Genomic DNA, 22,500 nt, shown 5'->3' with positions numbered 1-22,500 from the left:
GAGAGAGAGACAGAGAGACAGAGAGGAGGAGAAGAGAGAGACAGAGAGGAGGATGAGAGAGAGACAGAGAGGAGGAGGAGAGAGAGACAGAGAGGAGGAAAAGAAAGAGACAGAGAAGAGGAGGAGAGAGAGACAGAGAGGAGGAGAAGAGAGGTACAGAGGCATTAAAGAAGGCAAGAATGAGGGAGTGAAATGAGAGGGGAGGAGTGAGATACAGAGGGGGGCGGGAGAGCTTTGCTTTCCTCAGCAAGAAATAACACAATACCACTGTACATACCTACTGTACTGTGTGACTGAGACAGGAGAGGGGAGAGTTACACACACACACACACACACACACACACACACACACAAAATATAGCCACGTTAGATGTGCAATGCACACCAGACATGATCAAACAAACAAATACAATGGTTATCATATTCATAGGTCTCAGGAAACCACATCTTGTAATCTGATGAAAATAAAAGGCTGTACCACCTCATTGCACAGCCACGCACAAAGCTCAGAAGCGCCCTCTGGTGCCGTGCTGGAGAACTCCGCATTCAGCGTGGGCTGCAAGTGAACACTCTGTACTTTTCAATAGGACGTCGGTCTATTTGATTTCAGTACCCAGTGCGTGGAAGCAATTAACTGGTCAGGAGGTACAATGTGCAGACTTCATCCAATACAATCTCCATTAGGCTCTTATTCAGCAGCTGTAGTGCCTGTGAGCTCTAATGAGCTGAGCTACGCTGCAATTACAGCTTTCTGCTCCTGCTAAATGAAACCTTACTGTAATGAGCCCTGGAGGAGTGTGATGCTGGGATCCATCACACAGCACAGCAGACATGCGAGTGTCCACACTGATGCAGTAAACGGCTCCTACATGCCCCTGTCAGTCACAGATCCTGCCCTGTGGCAGAGCCAATGAGTATATGAGTGTATGAGTGAGTGTGTGTGTGTGTGTGTGTGTGTGTGTGAGTACATGAGTGTACGTATGAGTGTTTACATGTGTGTGTGCGTATATGTATGAGTGTGTAATGAGTATATAAGTGTGTATATGTCCTGACGGGGCTGCTCCTCTGAGACACAATGCCTGTCTGTACTGGTTCCTCAGTGGTGGAATGAACTCCCCAGAGGAGTCAGGACAGCGGAATCACTGGCCATCTTCCCACACAGACTGTAGTATCACAATGCATTTGGATTCTGTGATCTAGTAACTGATGTATGGTAGTATACTTGGCTTCTCTTGTCTAGCCAGGTTGTACAAGTTAACTTGTGGTAGGGCTTGAATAGTGTTGTGCTCACACTCACCGGTCTGGGAGTGTTAGCCTGGTCTCACACTGTAACTCATTCAACTTGGACCCACTTCTATTTTTCTGTGTTTGGAATTGCACTGGATAGGAGCATCTGCTAAAAGAATTTAATGTCTATATGTGTCTATGTGTGAGTGTGTAGGTGTATGTGCACATATATGTGTTTATGTGCAAGTGTGTATGTGTGTGTATGTGTGAGTTTATGTGTGTATATGTGTATATGTCTGAGAGCATTTTTTCCCTCATTTTTACGTTGATGAAATCAATAGTAACAGTGCATTACCATTTGCAGAAAATGTTGTTCTTGCTGCAGAGGTTGTGTTTACTACTTTTCACTTCAAAAATCAACAAAATATGTAATTTGGCCAGGGATGCCCACACCTTTCCATACAACTGTATGCATCTGTGTGTGTATGACTGTGTATATGTGTATGTGTGTGTGATTGTATGTGTGAGTGTATACGTGTATATGTGTGTGTGTGTGCGCGCACGTATATGTGTATATGTGTGTGTGTGTATACATACATTATATATATTATATATATACGCTGCCACACAGTGGTGTAAATCTGAGCTATGTAGCTCTTGTTCCCTCAGGGAGGCTGTTTAATGAGCTGAGCAGTTTGCAGAAACAGGCCTGTTTAAACTCCAGTCACCCTGACTGCCGGGAGACACACAGCTTACCTGATCACTGCTCAATCATGCAGTGATATCAGACACCAGTGGCATAACCAAGCGGTGTTATCTAATCTGATGATAAAGCATAACTGATGGTCTGCAGTCTGAGTGTATTGCAGACAGGACTGTGGCGATAGAGGGTGTAGGTTAGGATGGGACATCTCCCACTGTTTTTAGGATATAACCCATGAGCTGTGGTGCTGATAATGTCCTCTTTAATCATTCTGTAAATAGCGCCCCAGGAATTCATAATAGGAGAGAGATCCAGCAGCACAGCTTTGGTGGAACAGCAGGTGTGTGTGTGTGTGTGTGTGTGTGTGTGTGTGTGTGTGTGTGTGTGTGTGTGTGTGTGTGTGTGTGTGTGTGTGTGTGTGAGTGTGTGTGTGTGTGAGTGAGTGAGTGAGTGAGTGTGCTTGGGTCTTGCACTATGCTGTCTGTGGGTACTGTCCCTGGCTATGAAGGAGATAGGAGTCAGGGGTACAGAGGTACTGGCACACTGATACACACCAACACCTAACTCCTCAAACACAGACCAGAAGGAGCACATCCATACCTTATACACTTTATACACATGCCCATATCAGAGCGCTTTCACTATATGAATAGCAGAAATAGCAGAAGAGCAGCTACATGTTGACCTGCCCGTTTACCTTGTAGGAATGTATCGTGTTACTCCTATTATCAGCTCTCAGGGAAACTCAGAGCAAACACGGGTAACATGAGCCTGTATTTACGCAGAGACTGTGTTCTCTCATTTGCAGCAGGTCACAGTTATTGACATAATGGCACCCAGCAGGCACTGTCCCGATGCACAAACAGATCCGCGAGCCGGGGACAGCCACAGAGACACAGCTGCCCAGGAGAGGGGCCGAGCCAGGCAGGGCCGAGCCAGGCAGGGCTGAGCCAGGCGGAGCGGCGGGATTACTCTGACCCCTGCCTGACCCCACCCTGACCAGCTCAGACCAGGCCACCCCCTCCTGACCAGCTCAGACCAGGCCACCCCCTCCTGTCAGCTCAGACCAGGCCACCCCCTCCTGACCAGCTCAGACCAGGCCACCCCCTCCTGACCAGCTCAGACCAGGCCACCCCCTCCTGTCAGCTCCACTCCTGCACAGAAGGGTGGCAGATGCCCTGATCCAGGTCACCCTGTACCACACATGCACTGCAGCTACTGTACATACACCCCCTCCCAACCGTTCATTCCCACACACAGATACACACACACACACACACACACACACACACACACACACGCGCGCACACACACGCGCACACACACATGCGCACACACACATGCGCACACACACATGCGCACACACATGCGCACACACATGCGCACACACACACACACACACACACGCACACACACACACGCACACACACAGATACACACACACGCACACACACAGATACACACACACGCACACACACAGATACACACACACACACACAGATACACACACACACACACACACACATGCACACACACACACAGATACACACACACGCACACACACACACACACACACGCACACGCGCACACACACACATGCACCCGCGTATGCGCACACACACACACACACACACACACACACACACACACACACACAGGCAGGTACGTGCTGGCACGCCCCCTTTCCCCCATGACCTGCAGAGGAAGTTCTGTGGTCAAAGAGAGAGAGACACAGAGAGAGAAAAAGAAAGAAAGAGAAAGACAGAGGGAGGCTCAGAGAGAGAGAGAGAGAGAGAGAGAGAGAGAGACAACAGGAGAGGGAGGGAGGGAGGGAGGGAGAGCCGAATGAGTGGCAAGCAGCCCTTACCCAGTTAATCCTAAAATCTGTTCAGCTGCGACAACAGTGATTACCTCACACTGGCACATGTGTGGGCACACACACACACAAACACACACAAACGCACACACTCACAAACAAGTGCGTGCACACGCATATACACACACACTCGCACATGCACGCACACGCATGCACACACACACAAACATTTTGTGCAAGCACAAAGACCTACATGCACAGATAATTCACATCAGCCGAAGCCACACCCAGCTGTGACAGACAGCAGTGAGGGGGTGGGCCCCTTTGGGGTGGGGGTGGGGGTGGGGTGGGGGGGCGGTCAGATCCTCCAAAGCTGCAAATCTGTAGGGCATCTGTAAACATCTGTGATGAGACAGGAGAGCATTCGTACACGACCAGTTTAAAAAAAGATCTCTGAAAAATCCTTTCGGCTTAGGATGGATTGATATGGGTTAAACCAGGCCACTGTAGGGAGAGCGCATTAGGCAACCAGTCCTTCATGTGGGTGAAATATGTCGGCCGAATGCTTTGATGTAAAATATCAAAGCACTCGCTATGCACGCTTTCATTCATTTGGATCACCCATAATCTACCGTCTCGGCTCTCTGATGAGGCTGTTAGCGGGGCTTTACTGGCATCGGGATCTGTGAGAGAATCTTTCACATCTTTCACAGTATGTGTTCCTCATTGTCATAAGGCCTGGGATCTACTGCTGCTTTTAATAACCAATCAGATGCAACCATTCCCCCAGCCTCATGCAGAACAGTTCTCCTCCACCCAGGGGCTCGTCTGTGCCGCGGTTCGAACAGAGAGAGCTAAGACTGACACACAGAAACCTCCCTGCTCCCCCTCCTAGCTTTCAGGGCACAGCTTCCAGGAATGGAGAGAGAGAAAAATTTGAGAGAATTTGAATTTTAACTCACTTTTATTGACATATTTTACTAGCAAAAAGAAAATGTATATATAAAACCATTCACATCCTTTGTCCTCTTAAAAAACACCAGACAGATATGTTTGCAAATTAACCCCATCCCACAGTCATTCCCTTGTCAAAAATAGACAGAATTAAAAACAAATGAAAATACAAATGAGACCAAAAACCCAGGAAGCAGAGTGAGGATTAAAACTCCCTCCTCCTCCAAGGATCAGAGGTTTAAAACGAGCTCTTCATCATCAGGGACCCTCCCTCTCCCCACACGGCTGACACCCAGACCACAGTGCCCTTCCGCTGCCAGTACGCAAAACCAGTCCTGCTGCTACCAATTCCTTCTGCATTCAAAGAGAGAGGGAAAGAGAGAAGAAGGGAGATAGAGAGAGAGAGAGAGATAGAGAGAGAGAGAGAGGGAGAGAGGGAGAGAGGGAGAGAGGGAAGGAGGGAAAGAGACAAAGGCATTAGCCCATTAAGGTCAGTATGACACCAATGTCATTTATTCTTCTGCAAGAAAAATACAGTAGTAGTATCATCCAGAGAGAAGGGGAGAGAGAGTCTGGTCACTGTACGACCCATGAGCTCGAGACTGAGATGCACTTTCTCCTTAAATTTGAAAAATTCAAAGACACATGACTTTGAAAATTTTAGGAGAATCATTCCAAATTTTACAGAATTCGATGGCGCAGAAAAGTTGACCATCATTTTTGGAGAACAGTGGACAGCAAAATTTGCTGCACAATTTATGTCAGCATGCCGTAGTTGCAGGGACGGGGCTGACCAATCTCCAGCCTGTGTCCAAGTAACTGTTATTGTATTTTTAAAAAAGAGTATAAATGAGTTCCTGTGTTTCAATCATTGCTGCATGTTATACTGACTTCCTTGGCCCTACGGTTATTATTGGAACAGTCATGCCAATAAAGCGTTTGAGATTGTATTTTACAGAGGGCGGGAGAGAGAGAGGGAGAGAGCACGAGAGAGAGAAAAAGAGGCGAGCGAGAGGGGAAAGAGAGAGAAAGACTCTTGAATCCCTACTCTGAGTGAATGCGAGTGGCACTGTCCGATCAATGAAGGCACTCAGAGGACGGGAAATCTGCTGCTCCAGCCAAGTCTGCGAGAGAAAGTGCTGGAAAGAGTGGTCACACAGGTTTGGCTTGTCTTGGCAACAGCAGAGGAAGATGAGGAAACAGCAACCACCTTTCACCCGTTACTCCAAACAGGAACAGACAGCACGTTACAAGCTTGTAAATGCAACCCTCACAGAATAGTCTTGTGGCAGCAGTATGCTGCAGTGGTAAGTGCAGGGTTTGTAACCGAGAGGTTGCTGGTTCCTGCTGCAGTGGTAAGTGCAGGGTTTGTAACCGAGAGGTTGCTGGTTCTGTTTCCTGCTGGTACACTGCTGTTATTCCCTTGGGCAAAGAAATTAACTCACACTTGCCTCAGTATATACCCAGCTGAATAAATGGATGAAAACTGTAATCTTTGTAAATCACTCTGGATGAGAGCGCCTGCTAAATGCCAATAATGTGATATAAGGTAATGTAACAGTCAGCTGGTGCTAACAGCACACATGCTTCACAGGAGCAAAACGCAAAATGAATAAAGAGCTGTGGTTTAAACAGCAACCTGATCCCTTCCTCTGGCCTGAACTGGACCAGCTGGTGATGTGAGCAGATTTAAACATGGGCGTTACTGTTGCCCTGGTTACTGCACACAGCCCACAGGAGGGGTGTCTGTGACACTGTGCTGTAGATGGACAGGTCACGTACGCACACACATCGTGTGGAAAAGACTGTGTCGCAGGTCCTGGTGGGTTAAGCCAGTACTGACAGCTACTGAAACTCTAGTGGGTTCTGTGAACAGAATGCACGGCCCAGCCTCATTTAACCCAAGGCCTCAGGGCCGCCTTTATCCTCCCAGCACAGTGCTATACATGAAAACAGCTTTGGTAATGGTTTTTGGTAACGCCGTACACATTACGATGTTTGTATGATGGACTTAACACTACAGCCTCTGCATTGAGCTGTTCGCCATGTCGCCTGCTGAATGACTCTATGGCTGAGATAGTTACTCTACCAATTAATCAGTCTGAAGAGACACACTCTCCCAGTCAGGATTCCATTCAGGGCTGTTTGACTGATGCACAAAACAAAAATGCAAAAAGAGCAAATAAGACTTTCAAAACAACGATGTCATCATGCTAGTAAAAGCCACTGAGGCAGCCGTTGGCAAAAGCAAACCAGCAAACTTCCACTCCTTTCGTGACTCAGCAACAGAAGCCTAAACAAAGCAAGCCGACGTCCTGTGTGTTTACGAAAGGCTTACATTTTCCCAGAGCTGCGTGTGATCATGGCCAACCCTCAGGGAGCTGCTGTCAGTCATTCAGCATATTAAATAATAAATAAGACACGTTTCATAGGACAAACCCTGCCCCCTTGAGCTGGCAGAGGAGTGAGTGCGGCATGTTTTAGAGGGACATTCCATCTATCTGCTAAAGCAAACCCCTGCACGCTCCACGCAGCTCACGCCCTCTATCCTCCGCACGCGGCTCATATGGCCGCTTCAGAAGTCACACCCCTTCCCTTTCCGCACACTCTGTCGTTTTATGCCTCTGAATACTTATGAAAATGAGACATTTCAGTTTTTGATTTTTATTAAATTTGCAAAACATTCCTAAAAAGGTGTTTGTGCTTTGTCATTATGGGTTATTGTGGGTAGACTGATGGCCAAAAGAACACATTTAATCCATTTTAGATTAAGTCTATAAACGCAACAAAGGGTGCAAAAAGTGAAGGGGTGTGAGCACTTTCTGGAGCCACTGTATATGGTCAAGCGGAAAGAATGTCATGTATGTTCATAAGCCAGTGGGACTTAACCCTTTACAACCCGCCGTGACACGGCAGCCCTACACCCAGGCAAACACCATCAGAGCCGATAACATGTCCCGAGTCAGGCCTCCTCGCAGAGCTAAACTACAGGGAAAAGCTAAAGTGAATCAATAACACACAGCGCCCGGCATGTCGGCCAGCAAGGGTCAGATCAGGAGAGCACACACCCACACTGAGGCGGAGCGCACAGGGACCACCACAGCGCCCTGTCCGGAACACCACGTGCCGGTGCACTCAAACCATAAAACCAGCCCCCAACAGCAGTGTGGCACAGTGCCAAAGGGAAGGTGTTCTACCCTACAGGTTGCTGGGTCACATCCCAGATCAGGGCATTGCTACTGAGCAGCTGATCAAGGTACTCCACCCGAGCTGCTTCAGTGAATACCCAGCTTCATAAGTGGGTGATATGTATGCAGTACCAGTACTCCCCCAAACAGGTGCAGGGCCAGTGTCAACGGGGTTCCCTTGTCTCTCTGGTCCAGCACCCCGTACTCATATGCGAGGCTCCTGCAAAGTCACTTGGTGATGTCAGTGGGGATCCTCCAATCGGTGTGTGCCCTGCTGTGACGCGCCACGGGATGCTGACAGAGGCGAAGTGTGAGAACAGGTGCGAGTGTGTGCTGCACAAGCCCAGAGGACGTGTGAAGAGACAAGCCTACTGTCATTAGCCTTTCCAACAGTGCGTGCAAAAGGAGCAAAAACCATTCAAAGATAGTAACGAAAAAGCATTCAAAAGCTGGGACTGGATCTCACCCTGAAAATCAATTTAACTACAATTTAGTTCAATCAGATGTAAGAATATCACATTGTTTCTTTTCTTAAACTGCATTATGAGGTTCGACAGTCAACATAAATCACCGACAGTGACTATAAAGGATATTGAATAAATGAATAACACTCTCTTTCTTTTCCATCTCAAAGCTAAGGACGAAGCCTTGTTTTTAGCTACTTTTACACTGAATCTGGGCCTGAGTCAAAACCAAATTCTTCGTTACAGACTGACACATCCTTCTGATATTTCCCCTGGGAAAAGAGCCTCCTTGTTTGTAACTGGGCTTCATTTCTGTGGTATAAGCAAGAAGACAAGAGGAAAGGCCCCCACGTGCCATTTCTCTGTGATTCGCCATTGTGTTTCCACGGTCACACACAGAGTGGGACTCGCCTGCATCGCTGGCTGGTGGAGGCACAGCACTGCAAGCCTCCCTTAAGAAACAGCACAGGGAAGTGAGTCTCAGTGATACCATCACCGTGATGATGGGCTATCCATCTCCGTGATTGTGATGTGGGGCGGAACGGATCCAGGGACTCGGTGGTGAGCTGTATCTGATTTAATTAAGCGAGGGGCACTGACTGACAGGGCTTGATAAACGATGGTGCCAATTACCACACACAGACAATAACAAACCTACACATCAGCTCCATTTGCCAAATTGCTACGGTTTGGTAGCACAGTACAGCTGATTAAACCAGTGTTTTGCACGGCCAGTGATCTCCATTTTGCTGTTCCTTAGGAAAATTAAACTTCAGCGTTACATCAACTCAGAGCATTAAAATATACTTGCCATAATTCATTTAACACTCTGTGTTGAATTAACAGCAGTGATTTCGCTGTGTAGTTATTCAGAGTGTGACGGTTGTGCCTCGCAGTGTCTTTATGTCTTCAGATGCAGGAATGCTGAGGTTCCTGTCCTGTCATTTGAGGGGCTGTCAGATGCAGTATGCTCGGCTGAAACCTGTAACACCCTACATGATGACGCACCAGCCTGTGACCGACCCTGTTCTCACGCTGAACCACCCAGCTGAAGATCCACACAAACAGCATAACACCCATGCATATCACCTAAAGAAATAACACCCCTTGATTTGCCCAGCAACACACTTCTTACTGGGGTAAAACAGACATGAGCATAACTAGGAAATAAAATCTGAAGTTCATGTCAATCCTGACTCCCATAGATCATTCCAGAATATTCCAGTGGCGCAAGCAGCACCATAGTTTCACTCAACTGATGCTTCTCTGACGTCAGGCCAATACAATTTCACCTGGAGATTCCTCACTTCAGTCAAAATACCCTCCCACTCGCCACAGGAAATACTAAGGCCGTCGATACGCTGCCTACTGCACCCGAGACGAAGGGCGAAATGCGCACACACCCCAAAATGTGCGCTCTCTCCTGCGTGTTGCATACAGAGGCAGGCTCCTACATCACGAGCAGCCACACGGCATTCTGCCACTCACACATACAGTCACAGCTGCAAAATGCAGAAGTTCTGATTGTAACGCCGATACCTCCATCATCATAACAGCGATCACACCAAATCGGTCTCGTCTGTCAGGCTTATTTGCAAACACCCAGAAAAGCACAGGCTCGCGCAGCTTCACACAGTTAAAACAGCAACCGCAAGTTTCCGACGGATCCCCGCTCCGCCTGACGCGCTCTTCCGCGTAGCAGTGCACCCGAAACACAGCGGCGCGCCTCCACCGGCTCCAGCACACCGCTGTCCTTTAACTGCGGGCCGCGGAAGGTTGCCAATAGCAACTTCCGACTCCACGCAGTTTGCCCACGGAGAAAAGCTGGGTGTGAACCGCAGCGCCAGGCCCCGTGCCAGCCGCGCCACCCCTGCCCCCGCGGACGCGTCTCTCGTTATTTCTCATGCCCGTGGGCCAAACGGGACTCTTTTCCAACTGCCGTTCGTCCGCTGCGCAACTGTCAGCGGCAGCGCCGTTCTGTTTGCGGGCTGCAGCCCGACGTCATGAGCGGCTGGTTAAAAGGCATTAATGCAACACGCACGCAGTCTGCCCGGTCCCACGCAGGGCTTACCTTCGCTGAACGGCTGCTTTGTCTTTTTTCCCTTTCGGCCTCCTCTTTCTGGCCTGGATGGCCATCACTGCCGAGGAAATCGTTTTTTTAATGTGCAGAAGCAGGAGCCGAGAGAGACAGAGAGAGAAAACAACACACCAGTTAGCCAGCTAACTACCTTAGCCAGCCACATCGCTGGACGAAAGCATCGCACTTCCCTGCACACAGATAACCTCAGTCAGGCATCACTTCCCCGGACCCTCCTGGCCCCTGATTGAAAACCTGGGTCACACAACTGCCTTTGCAGATATCAAAAGGAGAGTCTGCTAACCTTTCCGGGAGCTCATGTTGTTATCCGCCTTCCCCGTCCCCGGCCGTGCTCTCTCTTGCTCAGCCCTCACTCTCAGGAGGATGCGCGCTCCCTCACCCGTCTGAAGGGGCGCGCAAGAGAGGACACATTTGCGTAGACTCGTGATCGCGCACTGTTGGCACGGCGGCGTGATACCGTATTTGGCCACACGCGCACAGGTTCACCTGAACAGGTTGTAAGTGTCAATTTATGTATAATAGCTAATTAACTATTAACTGTTTGCACCGTAGTCGCTGAATGTAAATATAGTACATTTAATGCAAAATTGCATTCCATTACTGAGAGGTGAAATGCAGTAGGCATATAGTTTGAAAATAATCCAGATAATCTGCAATATCTTCACCTATACTGCTTACTCCAAATCCTATTCACTATTCATAATCATATAACGCGTCATAATCTGTTTCCTGTTTCCTATGTGGTGAAGGTGGAAATCTCTGGGTTTATGGGGAAAAAAGATGTGTTACATTTGAAAAGGTAGCATCCGTGTAAGGTGGCATGCTGACCCTTCTTATCAGTAGGACATTCCTACACCTGTTTCCCAGCTCACCGCCCAGCCAGACATGTTTATAGATATTTGTAAGAAGGGCCCACAATAAATAATGTTTTATTATTTGGTTAAACGCCTGTAATTATCTCATGTAATATGTGTATAAAAAGTAATATCTTGTTCTCGCTATGCATAGTACTCCCTTGGTCCAATGTGCGAGTTGAGCCGGAGGATAGATGCATTTTGTGTGGCGATGTTTAATACAGCCGTTCTGCGCTTCTGATTGCACCACTGGGGGGCGCCAGATGTCCTTTGTTTTACATCTGTGTGCCTCTGGTTGCTGATTCCACAATAACAAAATTATATTATATGAAAAAAATGCTGTATTTTTTATAATTACCAACAAAAATATCGCTCCGTTTTCTTGTCTTCTCTGTGGGTCGACAGGATGAAAACATACACACTTGAGAAGTGGTGTTGTGATTGGCATGCCGCTGTGCCAATGAGCTCAGCCAGTGGGCGGGGCCATGATGCGATGGGCGGGGGCACGACGCGGCTACTGATTCCGGAGCGGCGCGCGCACGTGCTTCCTGGGGCATGCTGGCGTGTGAAGCGCAGAGGATTTTGTGTACATTGGGAAGGAGAAGGTAACGCTGTTATGCACTAAATGAGGGCACTTTATCATAGGCAGTTAATATGCATGCTCACTAAACACAGTCGTAAAGTGGAAGTCACAGGGCGACGAGAAATCTTCGCTCTGCTGTGGAAACGCGTCCAGCTAACATGTTGACCATGCAGCTAGCAGCGTCGCTAGGAAGCGATCCATCTGGCTTGCGCATCAGCTGAATAACTGGGAAGCCAGCATGTGCAAAGATGTAGCAAGTACAATGATCTAGCAAGCTTCTACCTAGCTGTATCAAGGTCGATCGTGAACATTACCTTGTTGGCTCATGCTAGACATGTCTTGGCTAAAAGCACAGCAAAATGTCTGTATATAATGAATCGCCTGCAGTGAAACTTACTGAAATAGCCAGTCGTGGTGATGCTTTAGCTTACTGTGCTATGTCTGTTACAGCGGTGCTTCCTGTTACCTCAGTCGAAATATGAGCAAGAACAGCTACACGCAGGCTTCGTTATTTACTGAAAACAAAAGCTAGCTTGTGTCAGTACGAGTTCAAGCTGTGAGCTGGATGTTGGGGAGTTACATTGAAGCACTCGGGAACGTGCAGCCCTCCAGGCCATACTGAAGAAGTAGATAATAGTTACAAAGTAGCGGTTTAAACATGCAGGGACATCCCCCATTGTAATGAAGAGGTACAAAATATGTTGTTTGTCATCTAACAGCAATGGCCTCTGTCCCCTCAGAGCTGTGAGGGATCTTCTTGGAAAAGCTCAGAGCTGCTGCAATCGCTGCAGCCTGATAACAGACAGAAGAGGTCAGAGGAGCATCTCAGCGCACGGTCCGACTCGACCTCTGTCCTGCTGCAGGTTGTAAGTGTCCGGGGTGGAGCGTTCTCTGTCTGTTTGCCCTTGCTGAATGAGGTGTTCATCTCAGAGCCTTTACTTCCTGCTCTCGCCCTGTCTCCCAGCCTGGGGTCCATGGAGGAGTCCAAACTGTCACTGGCCATCCCAGTGGGGGAGAAGAGGGCCTGCCTGGAGGAGGAGCCAGCCCAGGTTGCCAAGAGACCCCGAGTGCAGGGGGCGGTGTTTAAAAATGGGGGCGCTGTCCCGGAGACACCTCAGGAGCCAGAGGACGATAAGGAGGATGAGAATGAGGAGGAGAGCGAGGCGGAGGAGCTGAGCGAGGCCGAGGCGGAGGCGGAGGGGGAGACCTTCGCTGACATGATGAAGCACGGGCTGACGGAACAGGACGTGGGAATCCTGAAGTTTGTCAGCGACCACGAGGGCTTTTCTGGGATCCTGAAGGAGAGGTGAGCCAAGTCTGTGTGCGTGTGCGTGTGAGTGTGCGTGTATGTGTGCGTGTGAGTGTGCGTGCGCGTGCGTGTGCGTGTGAGAGATAGTGAGAGAGAGAGAGAGAGAGAGAGATTTCTAACTCTAGCCTATGTTGCGGGCAGGTATTCTGACTTCGTGGTGCACGAGATCAACAAGGACGGGAAGATAGTGCATCTGGATGACCTTAGTGTGCCAGTGGAGGCAGAGGTGAGAAGGGGGCGGTGTGTGTGTGTGTGTGTGTGTGTGTGTGTGTCGGATTACAAAGTGCTGCCATTACAGTGGAGACCAAGGGGAGTCACACAGTCGGGCTCGTTATTCTATGCGGTACTTATAAATGCCTATCCGTGGTGATTTAAATGGCTTACAATATCATGCATCTTGCTGCAGCTCACAGCGACACCTTCTGACAGAGGGGTTCAGGCTGAGCTGTTCGTGCAGTGCAGTTCTGGGAGGGCTGGTTGGGGGTCTGTGATGGAGGTTTCAGCCTCTGCGTTTTTTCCGCAGGAGCTCCCTGCTGCTCAGCCAGAGGAACCGCAGGTCCTGACTGAGGAGCAGAAGCAACAGCTGGAGGAGCTGCAGCTGTTCAAGAACAAGGAGGGAAACGTGGCCATAGAGGTGAGACGCAGTCAGGTCCTCGTGTGCGTCCATGTACGCGCGCTTGTATGATGTCATTTCCTGTAACGTCAGTTCTACAGGTCTCACTCAGGATGGTAGAGTGAGGTTTCATGAACCCCCATAAATGGGTGGGGCTTGCATGTGTTCACAATCACTGATGGCGTAAACCAGTCAAAGGAAAAATCAAATGGCACATGATAGGTCCATCCAGTGTCAGGATTTTGAGGCCTCATGATCCTGTCTCTTGGTCCGACAGCCCATTTGCAGTGCTGCATTCTGAGTAAAGGATTATGCTGATTTTTGTGGTACCCGCCCCCAGTTCCAGCCCTGACGTGTGTGTGTGTGTGTGTGTGTGTGTGTGTGTGTGGTTTGGGCAGGTGCTGGAGGATACGAAAGAGAAACGCACTGTTCTGCACAAGGCTGTGAAGACCCTGTTCCCCGGCCTGGAGACCAAGACCGAGGAGAGGGAGGGCCGCAAGTTCATAGTGGCCTATCACGCGGCCGGGAAGAAGGCTCTGGCAGGTAACGGAGGAGGATGAGGAATGATCAGGGCGGCTCTCTTTACAGTCTCCAGGAACTGCAGTGTAGACACATATGGGGTCTCATATGGCACGCCTTCTGCCAGCCCTGTTTTAGTCTCAGGATTTGCTTTGCACAGTATATTCCTTCAGAAACGCCTTTTTCTGCAGCAAAGTCTAATGCAGTTGAAAGGGGAACGATTGGGAAAGGCGCAATGCACACAGATCTACAGTACTGAGACAAAAATTACGTTCACATTTACGTTTACGGTTATTCATTTGGCACTTTTATCACTTTTATGCAAAGCGACCTACAAGTGAGTCAGAGTGCAACAAGGCTAATCTCAATCTGCAACACTGGATTGTTCTTCCCGCTTAGTGAATTAATATTAAGAAGTCTATCATTTGTGAATATGTTAGATTTTAGGTTTTTTTTTCATACCTTTACTGTATTGTCTCATGGGAGGTGAAGACCAAGAATTCACGCAGCTAAGCTTTATTATCTAGACACGACGTGTCTTTGATACGATCAGGCAGTTTGCTGTTGTGTCAGTGTATGTGGCAGCTCAGGTGATTGTTGAAATCCAAATGTTTGTTGCATGTTCTTTCTCGTCATCGTTAAACTAAACCTCCTCTCTCACTGCATGGGACCTGATTCTCTGGGGGATCTGGGGTTAACTGGGGTCACTCCACTGCATGTACAGAGCATGTCTGAGACTGACACATTTGCATGGTCCTGGGAAAGATCCAGACTAGATCCATCAGCGTTCTTATTTTCCTCCATCACTGGTAACCAGCCTCATTCTCTCTGGATCTTAACCTTTCTGTAAAGCACCTTAATCGTCAGGTGAACTGCAAAGTCTTGCTAGCTGAGGCAGGTGTTTATGTGACCCAACCACAGGCATGATTTCTCTGGTGTCTGTTGCAACAGTCCTTCATAGGCTATAATAGGAAGCTGATGTTTTTCGAGATTAATGTCGCCAGGCACTTGTTATGACAACTCTTCTGGACAAATATTATTGACTGGAGGTAGAATAAAAAATTGAATTCCTGCATTGACTGCAATCTTGACTTACCCCAAACGCTGAGTTGATCACCTTTGTGCTTTGTGCTTTGGAAAGAGATTCACTCTGGGAGTCCCACGAAGGCTTGCTAAGTGGTCAGGTTTGAAGCAGTTCAAACAGTGGTTTTCTTGTGCTGCCTGTAGTCCATTCTGCAACAGTGAGACTCAAGACCCAGGTTGCAGGTTCTGTTGCCCTGCAGTCACACAGTGTTATTGGGAGCCCAGAGTCCTGCTCCGTGTTCAGTTTTGTGCTGAACACAGCAGCAGTACGCAGCAGTGTTGACGCCCCAGAGTGATATCAGTGTGCAAACAGCCACGTCGATGCCCAGAGTCACATGCGTGTGGACAGCAGTACTGATGCTCAGTGGCCTTAGTGCTTAGCCCTACGATGGAGAACTGAGAGTCCCAGAAACAGAGGGTGAGCACAGAGCGCCCTCTCAGGCCTACCTCAATCAGCTGCTGCACAGAAATGTTTGAGCACAACATCCACCCCCTCCGCCCCCCTGCCCTGCATGCAGACCGCCCAGCCCCCCTGCAGCTCTTTCGCCGGGTCGGCCAACGCTCCTCAGTAACACTCTTTTGTCCTCCTTTTGCTCTTCTCGGGGTGGACAGTGGTCAGAGCCGCAGCAGGTAAGAATGTCTCCTGCACTCTGCTCCCAGAGGGGGGGCGCTGGGGGACGGGGAGGGGGTTCCTCCTAGGAGGCCTTGGTTTTTGGTTTTTGGCAAGGTTGGTTTCGGTCAGCAGTTGTTTGTTTTTTGTTTTGAAACGTGAACACACTTTTTTATCACGCTGTTTCTCTTTCTGACTGCATAGCCTGTCATTCCGACCCTCCGCAGGGCTGGCATTGGGACACCGATAGGTGATCTGACTTGTGGAGGTTTGTTTGTGTCAGCAGAGGGTTGAGAGGATGTGTTGGGGAGATACAGACCATCCACTCACAGTACAGGGTAAAGCATTGGCTAAGATCATCCTCACTGATGTGTCATTCGTGGTCACAGTTAACCACAGTTTGCAGGCCAGTGGAGTACATTTGTTAGCTGGTTTTGTCCAGTGGGGGAGAGCAATAGCAGGCCTTGATAAGGTAGTTCTTGTGCTCAAAGAGGTTGATCCTTACGGGCAGGTTACTGGAAGCTGTAATAGTGTTGGGGTTTTTTGCGAGAGGCATATTGCAGGTGGTTTCTCGTAAAGTGGCTTTTTGAAAGACAGTTTTCTGAGTGTGCTTTTCCCGTTGGTTGTAGGTTGTGTGTGTGAAGCACTAGTGACTCTGAATGGCTCTCTTTGTCCCATCGCAGCAGTGACCTCAGACCAGTGCTCAGATACAGAGCTTTCCATGCAGCGTACCAGGCACTGATGAGAATGGCCAATCAGAGTAGGAGGGAGTGGCTTGGAGAGTAGTCCCTGTCTCTGGTGTTCAAGTTGGCAGCCTTGTACATTACCTCTGTAACCCTGGTAACCGGGGGGGTTAGGGCTTGGTCAGGGGGTGTGTTTGGTGAAGACGTTTGGAGGTCAGCCCCTGCGTTAGGTCTTCATCTCTCCTCTTCCCTCTGTGTCTGTTCCCCTGGAAGCCCCCAGGAAGCACTCCTGGCCCAAGACCCGGGGCAGTTACTGCCACTGTGTGCTGTACAAGGAGAACAAGGACACCATGGACGCCATCAATGTGCTGTCCAAGTTCCTCAGGTCCTGCAGAGTGCCTACATGCACACGTACTTATACACACATACACACACAAACACACACATATATATACATATACACACAAACACACTAACACACAAAGATACAGACAAACACGCAGGAAAAAAACACATACACATGTCTTCTTTTAGATAGTACATGACTGATCTCATACCACTCAGGATCAGTTGATTGAAGGTTCTTGTAAGATGTACCATTGTTTCCCTACTTTGCCGTACTCTGATTCACTGGGCTTGTATGATTGGTTACCCACAGGGTGAGGCCCAACCTCTTCTCCTATATGGGGACAAAAGACAAGAGAGCCATCACAGTGCAAGAAATCGCTGTGCTCAAGTGAGTGTGCTGGACTGCAGTAATGTAATGGCCTGGGTGTGTGGAGCTGTGTGTGACATCCACTTTGGTGGGGAACCCTTTCACCCCCTTAGGATCAGCGCTGAGAGGATGGCCCATCTCAACAAGTGCCTGATGAACTTCAAACTGGGAAACTTCTCCTACAGGAAGCACCCTCTGAAACTCGGGGAGCTGAAGGGTAACCATTTCACTGTGGTCCTCAGGTGAGTGATCCGCACCTGCCGGATTCAGGGGTCAGAGAGGGCTGCCAGAATCAGGGGGGCAGAGAGAGCTGCTGGGTTCAGGGGACAGACGGCCGCGACTGTGGAAACTTAGCCAGCTGATACCGCCGCTAAAAGATCATGTCTGAAATGCATCTGCTGAGGAACCATATTCAAACTAGCGCCTTGCCTCTTTGCGTTGACGTTGCTGTGTGACGGGGACAGGGAAGGGGGAGGGTGTGTGAGTGTGAGAGGGTGGTGGAGGATGGCGGTAAGCACTCGGGCACGCTATGTGCTTCTCTCTGCAGGAACATCTCAGGTACGGAGCAGCAGGTGCAGCAGGCCATGACCTCCCTCAGGGACACCGGCTTCATCAACTACTACGGCATGCAGCGCTTTGGCACGACCGCCGTGCCCACCTACCAGGTCGGCAGGTGAGCCACAGGTGGTGGGTTTGCCTGCCTTGTGGGTCGGAAGCAACTGCATTAGGGTTAAGTCAAAGGGCTGGAGCAGTGGAAGGAATCCGGAAGCTTGAGAGGTCTCTTGGTGAATGTTGACGTCCCCCAGTAGGATCAGGGGGGTGCCATCCTCTGGGAAGGAGCTGAGGAGAACATCCAGTTCCTCAGGGAAGTCTCCCAGGGGGCCAGGAGTTAGCAATAGTAACAGCGTGAAATTCGAAAGAGGAGAGAAAGAGATGAGGGAGAGCACAGAGAATTTCCAGAACTGAGACACTGGACTGGAACACAGCAGGAAGCCTGATTCGTGTGCTGATGTGGTGTTTGGGTGAGACGTCAGGGGTTTGACTCTGTCTGTACCTGTCTGTTGATCAGGGCCATCCTGCAGAATAACTGGACTGAAGTGGTGGATCTGATCCTGAAACCTCGTCCCGGAGGTAGGGCTGACAGCATGTAGCAACCCTTCAGACCCTCTGCAAGCGGAGCGTGTGAGAGTTGGGTGCCTTTGCCTGCTCTCGTTCTGTGTGTCAGGATCTGAATGTTACAGCAGACAGTCAGTTTTGTTTGTACTGTGTCCTGGACTCGGCACACGTCTGAGTACCAGTCCTGGCTGTTGGGTGGCATTGGATCCTCCAGGCTCTTTAACCGGGCTCACTGCTGCTCTCACGCTCCTGCCCTGCTATTGGCCCGGCTGATCTTTTCTCCACCCCCCAGCGGAGAAGGGCTACCTGGTTCGCTGCCGGGAGGAGTGGGCTCTCTCCCAGGACCCGGAGGCCGCGCTAAAGAAGCTTCCGGTGAAGCGCTGCGTGGAGGGCCAGCTGCTCCGCGGCCTGTCCAAGTATGGCAAGAACAACATCGTCACCGCGTTCGGCCTGGTGAGGGCGCCGCACACACACACACACACACACACACACACACAGACTGTACGAACACTCGCTGCCTGTGGGCGGGGCTGTAGCTAAGCTAACGGCAGCTTTCCCCTGCGACGCTGTAGTGAGGGGTTCCCCACCCACAGGAGAGCTGCGTGTGAAATAGGGCTGCACGATATAGCCGTCGCGATATATCGAATAGCTATTTTTAGCGCAATAACAGCTGTCCCCGGTATGCAGCATTAGGTTTCTTCCCGTATTGTTTTCCCTTTAGTCATACCTGATGCGGGATATATCGTGCAGCCCCAGTGTGAACCGGGTGCGGGAGGGAGGTAAGGGTGCGGGACTTTGGCAGCCTGGTAACTTCTCCCCCCATGCCCTCACGCAGATCCCCCGGAACAACCGGCTGATGTACATCCACAGCTACCAGAGCTACGTGTGGAACAGCATGGTGAGCCGGCGTGTGGAGGCGTTCGGCCTGAAGGCGGTGCAGGGAGACCTGGTGCTCAGGGGAGGTGAGTGGGGGAGCACTCGGGGGAGGTGAGTGGGCGAGGTGAGTGGGGGAGGTGAGTCGGGGAGCACTCGGGGGAGGTGAGTCGGGGAGCACTCGGGGGAGGTGAGTCGGGGAGCACTCGGGGGAGGTGAGTGGGGGGAGCACTTGGGGGAGGTGAGTGGGGGAGCACTCGGGGAGGTGAGTGGGGGAGCAGCACAGTTACTGTGTGTGCAGACATCCGTGTCCATGACAGCACGGTTCCTACTGTCAGCCGATTGCTTACAAAATTGTGTTTTAGATTGAGGGATATGGTCACCATAGTAGTGTAATTGTGTACAGACATTAGATGGTAACCATGGTTACAACTCTGCTTGACCCCCGTGCAGAGAGCTGGAGAGAGCAGTGTGGGGTGGAGTCTTCCACGTCTATGAGAGCACGATTACCAGCATCAGTTTATTGCTTACTAAACAGCTTTGGCTGAGGGAGATAGTTGCTATGGTAGTGAAATTGTGTACACATGTAGGGTGTGGCAGTAGCCACGGTTACAGCTCGGCTTGACCCTCCCGCAGGTACTGCACACGTTCTGTCTGAAGCTGATGCTGAGAACCACTCCATCCACGATGTGGTGATGCCTCTTCCAGGGTTCGATGTCATCTACCCCACACACCATGGTGAGTAACTCTGCATATACCCCACACACTGTGGTGAGTAACTCTGCATATACCCCACACACCGTGGTGAGTAACTCTGCATCTACCCCACACACTGTGGTGAGTAACTAACTCATAGGCCCAGATTAGACAGCGTACCTCTCTCCCCCCTGATGAGACGGATCGCAGGGTGTGACTGTGCATTTGGGATCGGTGTGTCCTGCCTTTCTGTTGCAGTGGGTGAGGGCTACAGGGAGATGCTGAAAGCGGATAACCTGGACATCGACAACATGAGACACAGGGTACGGGACTACTCCCTCGCCGGGGCCTACCGAAAAATCATCATCCGCCCTCAGGACGTGAACTGGTGAGTCCCTCCCACAGGAGCCAACGAACCGGGCCACAGCACCACATGCAGTGCAACTGTACAGCTGGTCAACTTCAGATTTTATTTCATAATGATCTAATGTCTATATCTGTCTAATTAAACTTGACTTTCATGTAAAGTTTATTATTTTCAAGTGAAGTTTATGCTTTGTCTTCCAGTCTGTTTGTTGCTGAAATAAGCCCTGTCTGCTGACCCTGCAGGAAGCCATGTTTTAGAATACTTCGCATTCATTACATTACATTAGATTTAGTCATTTAACATTCTTCCCTTCATTGACTGGGGATACACCCTGCAGAAAGAAATTCTGCTGAAGCGCAGGATCTGTGCTTATTGTTAAAACTCACTGTCAGTTCAGATGGTGTTGAACTGTTTGCCTTGTTTTTTTTTTAATGAAGTAAAGCTCTCCCTCTTTGCCCCTGCCCCTCTCACAGGGAGGTGATTCACTATGACGACCCCCGGATCTCGCTGGTGCACACCGACCTGGAGAAGCTGGAGGACAAGCCGCCACCGGTCTTCAACAAAGGTCAGTCTTAGCCTGTCTCTGCCTTCCTCCTCATCCCTCCTTTCTCTCTTGTGTCTCCTCTTCTCCTCTTCCTCCTCCTCCTCTCCCTCCCTCTCTTCCCCTCTGTGCTTCGGACCGGGTGTTGGTTTTGCAGTATTGGTAACTGTGTGTGAGGTGAATGGAGGAGTTTTGCAGCCAAATATTTAGATGTGACTCTTATGGAGGTAAAAAAGGTTTTTTGTTTGTGATTTTGTTTCTTAGATTTTCTTAAATTCTCATGAAATGTTTTACAAGCATAATATATTTGCATATATTTTTTACTTTCAGTGATTTTATTTCTCTAAAATTTTTACATTTTTCATGTAGTACTTCCTCTTTTTAAAGTTGACCTAGCAGTAAAACCTCTGCTGATTGGCGCTCCTTTTCCCTCAGAGGGGAAGTACAGAGCTCTGAGGATGGAGTTCTCCCTGCCATCCTCCACCTACGCCACCATGGCCATCAGAGAGGTGCTGAAGATGGACACCAGCATCAAGAACCAGACGCAGCTGAACACCACCTGGCTGAACTGACACGCGCGCACACACACACACACGCACACACACACACACACACACACACACACACACACAAACACACAAACACACACACACAAACACACACACACACACAAACACACAAACACACACACACACACAAACACACAAACACACACACACGCACACACACGCACACACACACACACACACAAACACACACACACACACACACACACACACACACACACACACACAAACACACAAACACACAAACACACACACACACACACACCAGCGCTGTCAGATGTACTGCACAGTGGCAGAGCGATCGTGTCAGAGAGAATGAGTTTGTGAGGAGAGTTAAGACTGTCTGGAGGGTGTAGGTGTACACAAGCGACTGATTCCTTTTGATGATGTGATAGAGTACAAAGGCACACAAACATGAAATTCTTGCTCGGTGTCAGAGCTACTGTTGTAACATTAAAGTGTTTTCCATTGTTTATTTGCTTTTTTAGAAAATCATTTTTATTGTATAGGTTTAAGCTTTACTAATGTATTTGTTACTTTATAACAAATGAAATGTTTCAGTTTTATACCAACACTTGGGGGTCTCCACAGACTCCAGGTGCTGCTAAGGATTTCTCACAGTGGCAAGGTCCACTGCAATGCCCCTGAAGCCTTCTCTGTGCCAGGTGGACTCCTCACTTTGCTGCACTGCGGACGTAAACTGAATGGTTAAAGTGGATTTTTAAACTGTACATTAAGGTTGCTTTGTTGCTGTATGACTGGCATAAAATACCATGAAATAAAATACCATATCAGAAATATGAGTGATTTTTTTCGGGGGGTGGGGGGGGTTGTGGGATTACTACTTGCAGTTAACGTTATAAATTACTTTACTCTGATTCAGTAACTCTGAGGCCTAGTTTCTCAAAGCTAATAGCCTAAT

General features: G+C 49.4%; 2 protein-coding genes across 4 annotated transcripts in view; one reads left to right on the top strand and one right to left on the bottom strand.

Annotated features, from left to right (window-relative positions):
- LOC118770206 (SRSF protein kinase 3-like) overlaps positions 1-10,819 on the bottom strand; it is a 51,367-nt gene extending 40,548 nt beyond the window's left edge. The window contains 2 exon segments of the mRNA XM_036517739.1: positions 10,424-10,490; positions 10,734-10,819. Of these exon segments, the coding sequence (XP_036373632.1) occupies positions 10,424-10,490; positions 10,734-10,749 (83 nt within the window). The 5' untranslated portion in view covers positions 10,750-10,819.
- Positions 10,820-11,843: 1,024 nt separating this feature from the next.
- Positions 11,844-21,637, top strand: pus7 (pseudouridine synthase 7). 3 transcript variants are annotated; one of them, XM_036517740.1, is made up of 18 exons: positions 11,844-11,909; positions 12,628-12,753; positions 12,852-13,193; positions 13,338-13,422; positions 13,720-13,830; positions 14,208-14,352; positions 16,024-16,041; positions 16,978-17,089; positions 17,363-17,440; positions 17,533-17,661; positions 17,967-18,092; positions 18,489-18,550; positions 18,828-18,988; positions 19,371-19,497; positions 20,045-20,146; positions 20,363-20,492; positions 20,945-21,036; positions 21,448-21,637. In XM_036517740.1, the coding sequence occupies exons 1-18, from the start codon at positions 11,860-11,862 to the stop codon at positions 21,582-21,584; spliced, it is 2,133 nt and encodes a 710-aa protein (XP_036373633.1). In that variant the 5' UTR covers positions 11,844-11,859; the 3' UTR covers positions 21,585-21,637. The 3 variants fall into 3 exon arrangements, with proteins under 3 accessions (XP_036373633.1, XP_036373634.1, XP_036373635.1); XM_036517742.1 differs by having other exon boundaries at positions 11,865-11,909; positions 12,607-12,753; XM_036517741.1 differs by lacking the exon at positions 16,024-16,041.
- The last annotated feature ends 863 nt before the right edge of the window (positions 21,638-22,500 follow it).

The sequence above is a fragment of the Megalops cyprinoides genome, chromosome 23 (genome assembly GCF_013368585.1).
Source record: "Megalops cyprinoides isolate fMegCyp1 chromosome 23, fMegCyp1.pri, whole genome shotgun sequence".
In the NCBI taxonomy this organism is placed as follows: Eukaryota; Metazoa; Chordata; class Actinopteri; order Elopiformes; family Megalopidae; genus Megalops; species Megalops cyprinoides.
The sequence above is the reverse complement of the archived record's forward strand: the minus strand, read 5'-3'. Positions and strand labels throughout refer to the sequence as shown.